This window comes from Balaenoptera acutorostrata, chromosome 6 (assembly GCF_949987535.1).
Source record: "Balaenoptera acutorostrata chromosome 6, mBalAcu1.1, whole genome shotgun sequence".
In the NCBI taxonomy this organism is placed as follows: Eukaryota; Metazoa; Chordata; class Mammalia; order Artiodactyla; family Balaenopteridae; genus Balaenoptera; species Balaenoptera acutorostrata.
In genome coordinates this window covers 121,723,361-121,736,039 of record NC_080069.1, presented here as the reverse complement: position 1 = coordinate 121,736,039, position 12,679 = coordinate 121,723,361, and the positions used below count along the sequence as shown (strand labels likewise).

The 12,679-nt window shown below is 48.8% G+C and overlaps 1 protein-coding gene across 4 annotated transcripts in view; it reads left to right on the top strand.

Annotated features, from left to right (window-relative positions):
• AK8 (adenylate kinase 8) overlaps positions 1 to 12,443 on the top strand; it is a 132,634-nt gene extending 120,191 nt beyond the window's left edge. For 2 of the 4 annotated variants that reach the window (XM_057548865.1, XM_057548866.1), the window contains 2 exons: positions 10,606 to 10,686; positions 11,870 to 12,443. In XM_057548865.1, the coding sequence (XP_057404848.1) occupies positions 10,606 to 10,686; positions 11,870 to 12,107 (319 nt within the window). In that variant the 3' untranslated portion in view covers positions 12,108 to 12,443. The remainder of the gene's footprint in view (positions 1 to 10,605; positions 10,687 to 11,869) is intronic. The other 2 variants (XM_007194448.3, XM_007194447.3) reach the window with 2 other exon arrangements.
• The last annotated feature ends 236 nt before the right edge of the window (positions 12,444 to 12,679 follow it).

Genomic DNA, 12,679 nt, shown 5'->3' with positions numbered 1-12,679 from the left:
AGCAAGTGTCTGGGTGGCCGTGTGCAGAGGAATTATTCCCTTTCTTCCCAGTGGTGATGGAGGCAGAAATTTTTCGAGGACCCTCAGATGGAGACCGATTATGCAGGAATTTGAACCTGGGGTCATTCTCCTTACACCGGACTGCTGCACTTTGCACAGCGCATGCTGAACCGCCAGGCATGCTCGTTAATTTCCCAGTTAATGACAGTCGTGGAGACTGTCCTTCCTGCCCCTGGAGAGATTTTAGACGTGGGCAGTGTAGATTTGCCACTATCAATTATGCACAGTTTTAAACAAGAAATGGCCAGCGGGAGCCTTGTTTCCTTAAGGAGTGGGGAGCGGGTGGGGAGGGGACCCTGCAGCGGCTACCCGAGGGCAGGAGGCATGCTGCGCGCAGGGGGTTTAAAATGAGGTTGAGACGTTTGGCCTTTTGTTTTCAAATTGTACTCTTGTCAGAGTAAAAAAGATACATAGTAAAAAATTTAAAACTCTGGCCAGGGCCTTTTCCGGTCTCCAGGGGGGACTTGCATCCAAACTCTGTCCAGCATGGCATTCTGTGATGGGAATCAGCCTGCACCTGTGACTGGGTGGACCCAGGGGCCGATCCCAGAGAGCTGACGGGGCCCGTCCCTGTGAGATGGAATAGGGCCTTCCACGGCATCACAGCTGGTTCCCTCACGTGCTAACCCACTCATTCGCTGCACGTTTATTCAGCCCTCACCACATCCCCGCACGAAGGTTGCAGCACAGACAAGGTAGCCCGGCGCTTGTCCTCAGACAGCTCCTCCCGCAGTGTCCCCAGAGGTGTGGATTCTTCTGCAGCTGACCCAGTTCTTATTTTTTGTTTTTTTTTGATAGTCTGTGCATAATTCACTTGTTCCCTCTAACCACTCTCTCCCAAGTCCTGCCATCCTCAGCTCCGTTCATCTTTCATTCCCATTAGAGTCCTCTAACAGCTTGCCCATCCCTCACTGCCGTCCCCAAATGCAGTCACCTCTAGACACGATGCGGTCTCTCCCTGCCCTTGGACTAGGCAGAGGCCTTGTCCTGACGCGTCTGTAACAATGGTTACTCCCGCTTTGTGCTATCCAATGGCCCCACTTGTTGTAGTCATATGAGGACTATTTTGCAGTAGCTTTGATGTTGCCTCACCTCTCTGATATGTCAGGGGCACACATTTTAAAGGTGAGCAGACCATTCTACTGTACAGTGTCACTTTGCCTTTTTTCTTGGTGGCTCTCCTTTCTCTCTGATTCCCTGCTTCAGTGGCGGTCATTGCAAAGTTCCCCTTGAGAGAAGACTCCTTGATTATATCAAAGCTTGAGAGCCACTGCTGCCTACGGTCCAGCCCCAAAAAAGGGCTCCGTGTGGCAGAGGCTGAGGCTTGGTTTAAAGCGTGGATAGTGCCCCTGCCTTCCTTCTGGCCTTTGAAGGAACTGGGGAAGGAGGAGTCGTTTGAGCCTTTTTCAGGAAACTGTTTTCCCGGACCAGACTTTCCCAATTTGAATATCAAATTTGGAAACACAAGGTACTAAGGGATCTATTTGTGCGTCCTCCTTTATGTCATTAGTTGTGCGTGTAATTCACATTTGTACGTAGTCTGGATGCAAATCCTTTATCAGATATAGATTTCATAGATATTTTCTCCCAGTCTATGGCATCTCTTTCATTTTCTTAAGGTCTTCTAAAGAGCAGAAGTTTTTAATTTTTAGATTTCTAATGAAATCTAATTTATCAATTTAAAAATCTATGTGTCCTGATTTTGGTGTCATATGTAGGAACTCTTTAACCAAAAGTCACAGAGATTTTCTTCCAGAAGTTTAATTGTTTCAGGTTTATATTTAGGTCCATGATCCATTTTGATTTAAATTTTGTGTATGGTGTGAGGTATGGGTCAAGATTATTATTATTATTATTATTTATTATTATTATCATTATTAGACATATGGATGTCTAATTATTCCAGCACTGCTGGGTGAAAAAACCATCTTTCTCCATTGAATTGTGTTGGTACCTTTGTTGAAAAGTAATTGGTCATATTTGTATGAGTCAATTTCCAGACTCTTTAATCCATTGTGTCTAGCCTTTCACTAACACTCATACTGTCTTGACTACTGTGGCTTTGTAGTAAGCCTCAAAATCAATTTGTTCTGCTTTTTCAACGTGTGTTAGTGATTCTAATTCTTTTCCAGATAAACGCTCCATATAAATTTGAGAATTAACTTGTGTGGAATCTTCAAAACACCTTCTTGTAATTTTGGTTAGAATTGCATTGAATCTGCAGATCTAGTAGGACTGACATTTTAACACTATTGAGTCTCTGAGTCCATGAACATGGTATAGCTTCCCATATGTATTTAAGTCTTTGATTTCTTTCACCAGTGTTTTGTAATTTTCATCAGACAGATCTTATACATATTTTGCTAGCTTTAAACCTAAGTATTTCATTTTTATATTATAGTGAATGGTACTTTAAAATTTCCATTTCCAGTTGTTTATTGCTAGTGTCTTGAAAAGTTGGTTTATATTTTGTTTATTGATTTTGTAGTCTGTGAATTCACTAAACCTACTTATTAGTTATAGTGGCTTTTTTGATGATTCTTTGGGGCTTTGAATTAGATGATCATGTCATCTGCAAATAACACAATTTTATTTCTTCCCTTTCCATTTGTATGCTTGCTATTTCCTTTTCTTGATATATTGCACTATCCAGGGCTTCCAGTAAAATGTTGAATAGGAGTTGTGAAAATGGACGTCCTTGCTGTGTTCCCAATCTTAAGGGGGAAGCATTCAGTCTTGATGTTAGCTGTAATTTTTTGGTAAATACCTTTTATTAGACTGAGGAGGAAGTTACCTTCTATTTCTAGTTTGCTTAGAATATTTATCAGGAATTGATATAAAATTGTGTTAAATGCTTTCCTACATCCATTGAGATGATTATTTATATAGTTTTCTTCTTTAGTCTAATAATATGGTTATATTGATTTATTTTCAAATATCGAACCAGATTTTCATTACTAGGCTAAACCCCATTTATTGTAATGTATTATTCTTTTTATGTATTGCTGGGTTCAATTTGCTAATATTTTATTGAGTATTTTTGCATCTGTATTCATGAGGGATATTGGTCTATAGTTTTCTTGTAGTGTCTTTGTCTGGTTTTTGGTATCAGGGAAAGGCAGCCTAATAAATTAAGTTCTATTCTTTCCTTTTCTATTTTCTGAGTATATATAGCATTGGCCTTATAATTAGTATAGAATTAGTACTATTATATGGTTCATATTTTTTGGTCCATCCATTTATTTGTATACATATGTATATTAAGAACCTCATTAAATTGTAAATTTATTCAAGGCTAGAAATCCACCCCTCCTCCTACCTTCATCATAATGTCTATTAACCACACCGTTGTGCTTATTTTTTATTGTGGCAAAATATGCATAACATAAAATTTACTATTTTAACCTTTTTTTTTTTTTTTTTTTTTTGGCCATGCCACACGGCATGTGAACTCTTAGCTCTCCCACCAGGGATCGAATCCATGCCTCCCTGCAGTGGAAACCTGGAGTCTTAACCACTGAACCATCAGGGAAGTCCCCTAACTATCCTGAAGTGTACAGTTCAGTGGTACTAAGTACATTCTCCTTGTGCAACCATCACCACCATCCATCCCCAGCACTTTTCCATCTTCCCAAACTGAAACTCCATCTCCACTAAACAACAACTCCAAATTTCCCCTTCACCCCAGCCTCTGGCTCCCACCATTCTTTTTTTTTTTTTTTTTGACCGAGCTGCTTGGCTTTGCGGGATCTTAGTTTCCTCACCAGGGATCGTACCCAGGTCCCCTGCAGTGAAAGTGCTGAGTCCTAACCACTGGACCATCAGGAAATTCCCCCACTATTCTACTTTCTGTCTTTATGAATTTGACTAATCTAGATACCTCATATAAGTGCGATCATACAATATTTGTCCTTTTGTGTCTGATTATTTCACTTAGTGTAATGTCTTCAGGGTTCATCCATGTTGTAGCAGGTGTCAGGATTTCATTCCTTTTTAAGGCTGAAAGATATTCCATTGTGAGCATATGTCACATTTTGTTTATCCAGTCATCCACTGATGGACATTAGGGTTATTTCTGCCTTTTGGCTGTTGTGAGTAATGCTGCCGTGAACTTGGGTGTGCACATATCTGTTACAATTTCTGCTTTCCCTTATTTGGGTGTGTATCAGAGGTGAAATAGCTGGATCGCTTGTTGCACCATTTGACATTCCTACTAGCAGTGCACGAGTGTTCCACTTTCTCCACATCCTCACCAGCCAACACTTGTTATTTGCTGTTTTTTAAAATATTTATTTATTTATTTGGCTGCGCCGGGTCTTAGTTTGTGGCACGCGGGAGCTTCGTTGCTGCGTGCGGGATCTAGTTCCCTGACCAGGGATGGAACCCAGGCCCCCTGCCTCGGGAGCACGGAGTCTTAAGCACTGGACCACCTGGGAAGTCCCTTTGCTGTTCTTTTGATAATAAGCATCCTGATGTGTGTGAAGTGGTATCTCACTGTACTTACATCATGGTGCTTTGTATGGAGTTTTGCACAGAGTAGAGACTTATTGGTTGAGATCAAGAGGCCAATAAGGGCAGACCCCTGCCTCTGGACAGAACTGGACATCATATTTATTTAAAGCCAGTTATTGTATGTCATATCTCTCAATTTATCAAGTCTATCCATGGGTCCAGAGAAAATTCTATCCCTCTGTCCCCAATGAGTTTAGCTCTGGAGCAGGGGGTGAGCTTCAAGCCCTTTGAGGAGGAAGGCTTCCTTTGCTCCCCAGACAGAGCCCCAGGCAGTATGATCAGAGGGGTCATAATGGGGGTGGGTCAGGAGATCCCAGCTGTCATTCACTGTCTGTCATCAGTGCCCTGGGTGACAGAGTGTGAGCGCTCTCCTCTCTGGGACTCAGTTTCCCCGTCTTGTACGCTGAGCGATTCAATCAGAGCAGTGGTTCTCAAAGTTGGCTGCATACAACAATCACTTGGGGAGCTTTTAAAAATCTCCACTCCAGGGCTTCCCTGGTGGCGCAGTGGTTGAGAGTCCACCTGCCAATGCAGGAGACATGGGTTCGAGCCCTGGTCTGGGAGGATCCCACATGCCGCGGAGCAACTGGGCCCGTGAGCCACAACTACTGAGCCTGCGCGTCTGGAGCCTGTTCTCCGCAACAAGAGAGGCCGCGATAGTGAGAGGCCCGCGCACCGCGATGAAGAGTGGCCCCCACTTGCCGCAACTAGAGAAAGCCCTCGCACAGAAACGAAGACCCAACACAGCCAAAAATAAATAAATAAATAAATAAATAAATAAATAAAAGTTAGCTTAAACTTAAAAAAAACAAAACAAAACTCCACTCCCAGGCCTCACCTTGGGCCAATTATAGCAGAATCTGTAGGGGTGGGGCTCAGGCCTCAGTATTCTCAAAGCTCCCCTTCTGGTTCCAAGGTTTGGCTAAGGTGAGACCTGGAATTACAGCCATGCTTCCCATACCTGCCCGAGCATGAGACTCACCTGAGCTGCTGACTTACAAACACAGGTCTCCCAGCCCCTCCCCTGGAGGTTTTGGCTTGGTAGCTCTGGGAGGGGTGCCTGGAATGTTTTGTTTTGTTCTGTTTTTTAAGAATTATTTTTTGAAGAATAGATGATTTACAATACTGTGTTAGTTTCAGGTCGGAATCTGTATTTTAGACAAGCCCTCCAGATGATCCTCAATGTCTGACAAATCTGGGAAACACAGGATCAGAGTGGCACTTCTCCAACCTCGATGTGCATACAAATCACTCTAGGTCTCGTTAAAACGCAGACTCTGACTCGGTGGGTGGGAGGTGGGGCTTAAGTCCCTAGCTGGCGCTGGGGCTGCTGGTGCAGGGACCCCACTTTGAGTAGCGAGGGATCAGAGGTACCTTCCAGCTCCCTCCTGAGGCAGCCACCAGCCTGAAATTCTGTGAACCCCAAGGCAGGTGTAGCTCCCTCCCCTGGTGAACCCAAGTACGTATACCAGGGGTGTGTCTCTGCCCGGTGCGCCCTGCTTTGAGTATGCTCTGCTTTCACATTCTGTCTTTCCTGGCTGTTACTGTAAATGAGTAGCATAGTACCCCAAACCGGCAGGTGGGGCACGCACAGGGCAGCAGAGCTGAGTGGGCTCCCCACTCTCCCCGCCACCTGGCTGGGGCACCAGGTCGCCCTGAGCCTGGCTAAGCAGAAGCTTCCAGCATGGAAGCACACAGCTCCTCCCCAGCGAGGCTTTTCCCAGCGACGTGTTTCAAGCACCAATTTGGTGTCCTTGGGCTTCTGATCTCGCCAGCCTTTCACAAGCCATTCCCTCGAATGACGACAAGCGATCTTGATATGCTGAGTTAAAAATCTTTCAATTGGGGCTCCTTTGTTTATGAAGCAGCATCCATTATCACGGATTTCCAAACTGGCTCCCTTTCTACCGGCGTCGGCATCCATCCGGAGCGGCACCGTCAGCCGCCAGCTGCGGTGACAGCCACGTTTTGGTGTTGCTGTTGGGCCTCTCAAGTTCTGGGGGTGCGAGGGGGGGCAGGCATGTTTGGAGTGTAAGAGATGAAAGTACATTGAAACATCTGTGCTCCCCGTGTTCAGACGCTCCTGATCTCGCATGTTTTATTTGGTGGCTGTTATTTTGAGGCACGTGGGGAATGGAGATCATTGTCGAGAACGCGTGCGGGGGAAGAGGTGGATTTTCATGGCTCCCGCCCACACCCCAGGCTGTGCTCACTTCGTGGAGGGGAGGCTGCAGCTTTCATCAGCTACCAGCAAAGGGCTTCTTGGCAACTGGGCAGAAGTGAGCCTCAGCAAACAGTGTGGGCAAAAAGAGAGAACGAGAAGAAAGTCAGTGGGAGACGCTGGTCTTTTTTTAAATTTTTGGCTGCGTTGGATCTTCGTTGCTGCACTCAGGCTTTCTCTAGTTGCGATGTGTGGGGGCTACTCTTCGCTGTGGTGCATGGGCTTCTCATTGCGGTGGCCTCTCTTGTTGCGGAGCACGGGCTCTAGGCGCGCGGGCTTCAGTAGTTGTGGCACGTGGGCTCAGTAGTTGTGGCTCACGGGCTCTAGAGCGCAGGCTCAGTAGTTGTGGCACATGGGCTTAGTTGCTCCACGGCATGTGGGATCTTCCCGGCTCAGGGCTTGAACCCATGTCCCCTGCATTGGCAGGTGGATTCTTAGCCACTGTGCCACCAGGGAGGCCCAGGAGACGCTGGTCTTGAAGAAGAGCATTTGGCTCACATTTGACTCTTTTTTTTTTTTTTAATTTACACATTTTCCAGAAGCAAGTGGCATTGGAGAGACTAGATGTAGTAGATGACCCTTGGATAACAATTGCAGGAAACCCAGCTCAAACTGGTTTATGCAAAAGAGATTTATGTATTCATGTCGGGGAAACATTGAGGGGTGTTTGGCTTCAGGTACAGCTTGATCCAGGGCCCCAAACAGTGTCTCTCACCATCTCTCTGCTCTCTCGGGGTCGGCTTTATTCTCAGGTAGGCTGTCTCTGGGTGCAGGCCCCAGGCAACCCCAGGCTCCCGTGCCAACAGCTTAGCAGCCCCAGAAAAAGTGGAGCTCCTTCCTCTCTGGCAAGCCTTGGGGCAGCCTCTCATTGGCCTGACTTGGATCAGTCTGCACCCTGACCCAACTCCTGTGTCCAGGAGGAGCTGGCACTCAAATTGGCCACACCTGGGCCTCCCTCAGGCCCAGCCCCACAGCCCGGGGATAACTCCAAACAAGTCACAGGGATAAGTGGGCATCGGGGTGGCTCCCCAGAGGGGCTCAGGAAAATCGCCGGGAAGCAGTGAGTGTGAGGACAGAGTGTGGCATCTGGGGCGGCCCAGCTCTGCCACCTCCTCACAGTCGGCCGTGGCCGCATCCTTCATTGCCCTGTGGAACTCGGACCAGTGACTCCTAACCATTTCTAAGAACCAGGACCCTTTTGAGAATCTGTTGTGAAACATGGATCTATCCCCTCCCCAAAATCACACGTACTCCATAGTTTGTGTCTAATTTCCGGGGGTCACAGGACCTTCAAGAGTGCCTGGCCCAGGTGTTCTCCAAGGCAGTGGATTCCAGGCACTGGGTGGTGGGGAGCGGGGAATACTGGACGCCCTCCAATGTCTGCTGAATCAGCATTTCTGGGCCAGGGTGTTGGCATCCAGCAGGGTCACAGTCTCCCAAGGGGATTCTGATGTACCTGGTCCCTGGGAATTAGGGAAACGTTGATCCCTTCCAACCCTGGAATTTAGCATCATTCTCAACTCTACCAGTTGGTTGAGTTTTTTGGCTGGGATGGAGGAAAGTCAGGCAGGAGGCAGAGAGAGTACATAAATAGAGCACTAGAATGGTGTACCACTTATTCATTTATTCCTTCCTTTCCTGAGTGCTTCCCGGGTGTCAGGACACTGGCTGGGGGCTGGTCATTGCTCTGGCCCTAGGGGTGGCACCTGGGCCCAAGAGGCTGGTCCAGGGCCCATGGGGACCAATGTGCCACTGGACCCACTAAAGCTTGGCCTCTTGGCGGCCTGATCAACACATCTGGTGAATTCCTGGGATGCCGGTGAAGGCTTCTTGTTCACTAACTTAGGAGGAGACAAAGGATCCATTCTAAAAAGACTCCCACCCAATTGTGAAGGCGGGAAATCGCTGAGTACGTTTTTCTTACACTTAGAGGTGCTTTTCGCCTGAATTTCTTACTCGGAAGTGACATGAACAAGGTGTTGGTTGCAGTGAGGCTGTCGCCGCTACTGCTGTCCTGGATGTTGTCCCCAGTGGAAGGTGCCTCAGTCACGGGACGCTGACGTCCGAGATGACAATTCTGTTAAATGTCCTGTCTCAGTCCCATACGATGGGCTGGTAAACACAGGGCCTCACTGCAGAGCCCGGCACACAGCAGACACTCAATAAACACAGGCATGAATTAATTAAAGTAATGAATAAACAGTAAGGGAGCCATAGAATATTCCAGAACTTATTTTTTTAAAAAACAAACTGAGATGGTTTGACGCCAGAAGACAGGCCCTGGATTAGATCTGTGGGGAAGAGCCAGAACACTTGGTCCTTCACCCCGACCCGCTTCCCCCAGCCGGACCCCAGCCAGAGCGGTGGCACCTCCCACCGGTTCCATTTGCCTCCCGACTGACACGGGGCGGTAACGCTTTGTGGGAGAGCCTGTCCTACACAGAGTGAGGTGCTGAGCAGTACCCCTGGCCTCCACCCACTAGATGCCAGTAGCACTCCCCCCCCGCCCCCCCCCCCCTTGTGACAGCCACAAACATGTTGCCAAATAGCTTCTCTGGGCAAAATCAGCCCTGATTGAGAACCTCTCTCCTCAGGTTTTATATAAAGAAAGGCTTCCCAAGGACAGATATCATATTGTATCTCTTGTATGTGGAATCTGAAAAAAATGGTACAAATGAACTTATTTACAAAACAGAAATAGATTTACAGATGTAGGAAACAAACTTATGGTTAACAGCAGGGAAAGGAGGGGAGGCACAAATTGGAAGTTTGAGATTGACATATACACACTACTCTATATAAAATAAATAACTAATAAGGACCTACTGCATAGCACAGGGAACTCTTCTCAATACTCTGTAATGACCTATATGGGAAAAGAATCTAAAAAGAATAGATATATGTATAACTGATTGACTTTGCTGTACAGCAGAAAGTAACACAACACTGTAAATCAACTCTACTCCAATAAAAATTAAAAAAGGAAAAAGAAAGAAAGACTTCCACCGCCAAAGAGGGAGGGGATTAGACCATTTGAACTAGGGGTTCAGGAGATGGATTCTCAGGCAGGCCCAGGCGGAGTCCTGAGTTATCAGAAGCGAGGGCTGTGTCTTTTCTGCTGGGACTATTGATTTCGAGGGTCCTGCTCCCTTGGGTCCAGGACTCCTCTGTGAAAGAGAAAGTGAGGAAGCTGAGGCCAGCAGCCCTGCCTCTCTAAGGGGGACGCAGGCAGCCAGGGAGCCCGGACCCTCGGGAAGGGACTCCAGTAAGAAATGTGATTCAATCACTACACTGGCTGCCGTGTCTGAGCACCCAGGACGCATAAGCCCTGCACTAAGCTTGCCACATGCTTCATTTCCTTACATCTTCAACACCAGCAACTATCACTGGACCCATTTTGCTGGTGAGGAAACTGAGTCTGAGAGAGGCTGTGTTAGTGGCCCAAGGTCACCCAGCAGGTCCATGGTGGAGGTGAGGTTCTAACCCAAGTCTGTGTGACTCCAGAGAACACGCTGTCCTGCCACAAGGATGGGGCGTCTGCTCCCCGAAGCTCACCTGAGTGATGCCCCCCCCCACCCCCGGGAGTGATGGGCGCTGGGCGCCGTCCCTGAATCAGGGTGCGGAGAGCTTCCACGGCAGGGAGGCCCCGCCTGCATCTTTCCCTGGTGGCCGTCCAGAGCCTGATACCCCGAGCCCTGAGTGATGGCCACCGAGGCTCCAGCCGCTCTCGGGGGCTGATGCCCACCCTGGTCTCGGACGAGTCCAGCCTGCGGTTCCCTCCGGCTGACCGTGGTGCTTGATCTTCCTCGTAGGGTGTTTTTCCTGAATGTGCCATTCGATTCCATCATTGAGCGGCTGACCCTGAGAAGAACCGACCCTGTCACAGGAGAAAGGTTTGTGCCAGGCTCCCAGTGGGCGGCCCTCTGAGGGCTCCAGGGGCCACGCCCCACCAGGGACCCCCTCTCTCCATGTAGCTGACCGATGCCAGGGCGGGGCTGCTCCAGGGATGACGCCAGTGACGACTGACAGAAGACTCTAGAAAGGGGGTTCCCCCAGCTAGCTCCTCTGCGCTTTCTGTCGGCGCTCTTTTCCTGGAAGAGCAGCAAGAAAATTAATGTCCGGGGCTCTACAGCCGTTGTTGAAATGTTTGCCGGCTCTGTCCTGGGCTCGGCTCTGACCCCAGCGTGTGAAATGGCGCTCCAGGCCTCTGCTGTCACCACAGTACGTCCCAGACGTGGTTGCTGTACAGACGCGTCCCCTCGGGAACCAGTTCACCTCTGAGCCCTCCCACATCTACGGGGGTAAATCCTGAGGTTTATTCTGCATCTGACCACGTACAATCACTGTGTTGGTGTTGAAATACAATTTATAGTTTCTGCGATTGCAAAGAGGTAGAAGCTCCCATCTTCCCAGTAATCAAGACCCTGTTTCTTGGTCACCAGACCACGTTTCTCAATAGGGATTGAAGAGGGGCACGAAGGAAATACCAGGATTTTCCTAAACTATAGGTCTGATCTGTCGCCTTGCTGCTGGGGGACATCTTTTCTCTGACCTGTGTCAAGTACAATGACCTTCACGCTGCCATGCCCCTGGGGTCTCTCCAACAGTGACGGTGGCACTTCCTGTCATCTCTGCTCACACTTGGTGTTATAATGTCCCATCCCCCATCAGACTGTGAGCTCCATAAAGCCAGAGGCAACTGCCTTGCCTGCCACTGCGTTGTCAATAGCAAATGTGTGCCGGGCATACATAGCAGCTGATAAATACTGTTTGGAAGGAAGAAGAGAAGAAAGAAGAAAGGAAGGGAATGACAGAAAGAAAGGGATTTGGCCCTCGGTATATTACTATATTCTGTCCTATTATTGATCTGCATTCTTCTCTCCTGGGCAGGGCCTATGCTTTGGGTCTCTCTGCGGCTCCCGGGCCCAGCTAAGGGTGTGCACACAGCTAGTGCAGAGTAAATGTTTGGAGGCGGTGCTGACGGTGACCGGCTTGCTTGGCAGTAGGACAGAGGGCCCCTCTCTCCCCTGTCCTCTGAGCTGGACCAGGGGTCACCTGCTTCCCCTCCTCTCGCAGGTACCACCTCATGTACAAGCCACCTCCGACCATGGAAATCCAGGCCCGTCTCCTGCAGAGCCCAAAGGATTCCGAAGAGCAGATCAAGCTCAGAACGGACCTGTTCTACAGGAATTCCGCTGAGCTGGAGGAGTTCTATGGGCGGGCCATCACCCTCAACGGGGACCAGGACCCGTACACGGTCTTTGAATACATAGAGAGTGGGATCATTAATCCCCTGCCCAAGAAAGTTCCCTGATGAGTTAAGAGCAAGCAGCGTCCCCCAGGGAAACAAAGTTACTCCTTCTCCCCCGACCTTCTGGAAACTCAGCCAAGCCAATAAAGAGTGCTGAGTGCAGTCTCGTGTGTCCTGAAGGTGGGGTGGCAGGAAGGTCGCCTCGTTTGGGGGTCTGGGAGCACAGGACAGGCAAAGTGCAGGAAATCAGTCAAGTAGAGCGCCGCGGACCCGGTCAGACCCGGGATGCGGTGTGGCCTCCAGCATCAATGTGCTGCGCACCCTGGGATTGTCACCCATCCTCGGAGCCCCTCGTTTCTCACACCTAAAATGGGGTAATGACAGTCCCTGCCTCACGGGGTGGCTTTGGGACTAAATGGGACGATGCTGGTAAAGCGCTCAGCACAGAGCCTGGCACAGGCTGTGCTCTCAGCAAATGTAGTTTTACCAAAGCCGCTGTCTCTAGAGCAGCCTGTCCGGTAGAACTCTCTGGAATGAGGGTCATGCTCTCTGACCGTCCAGCACGGCACGAGCTGCAGGTGGCTGCTGAGCACGGGGAACATGGCCACTGCGACTGAGAAGATGTTTTTAAAATT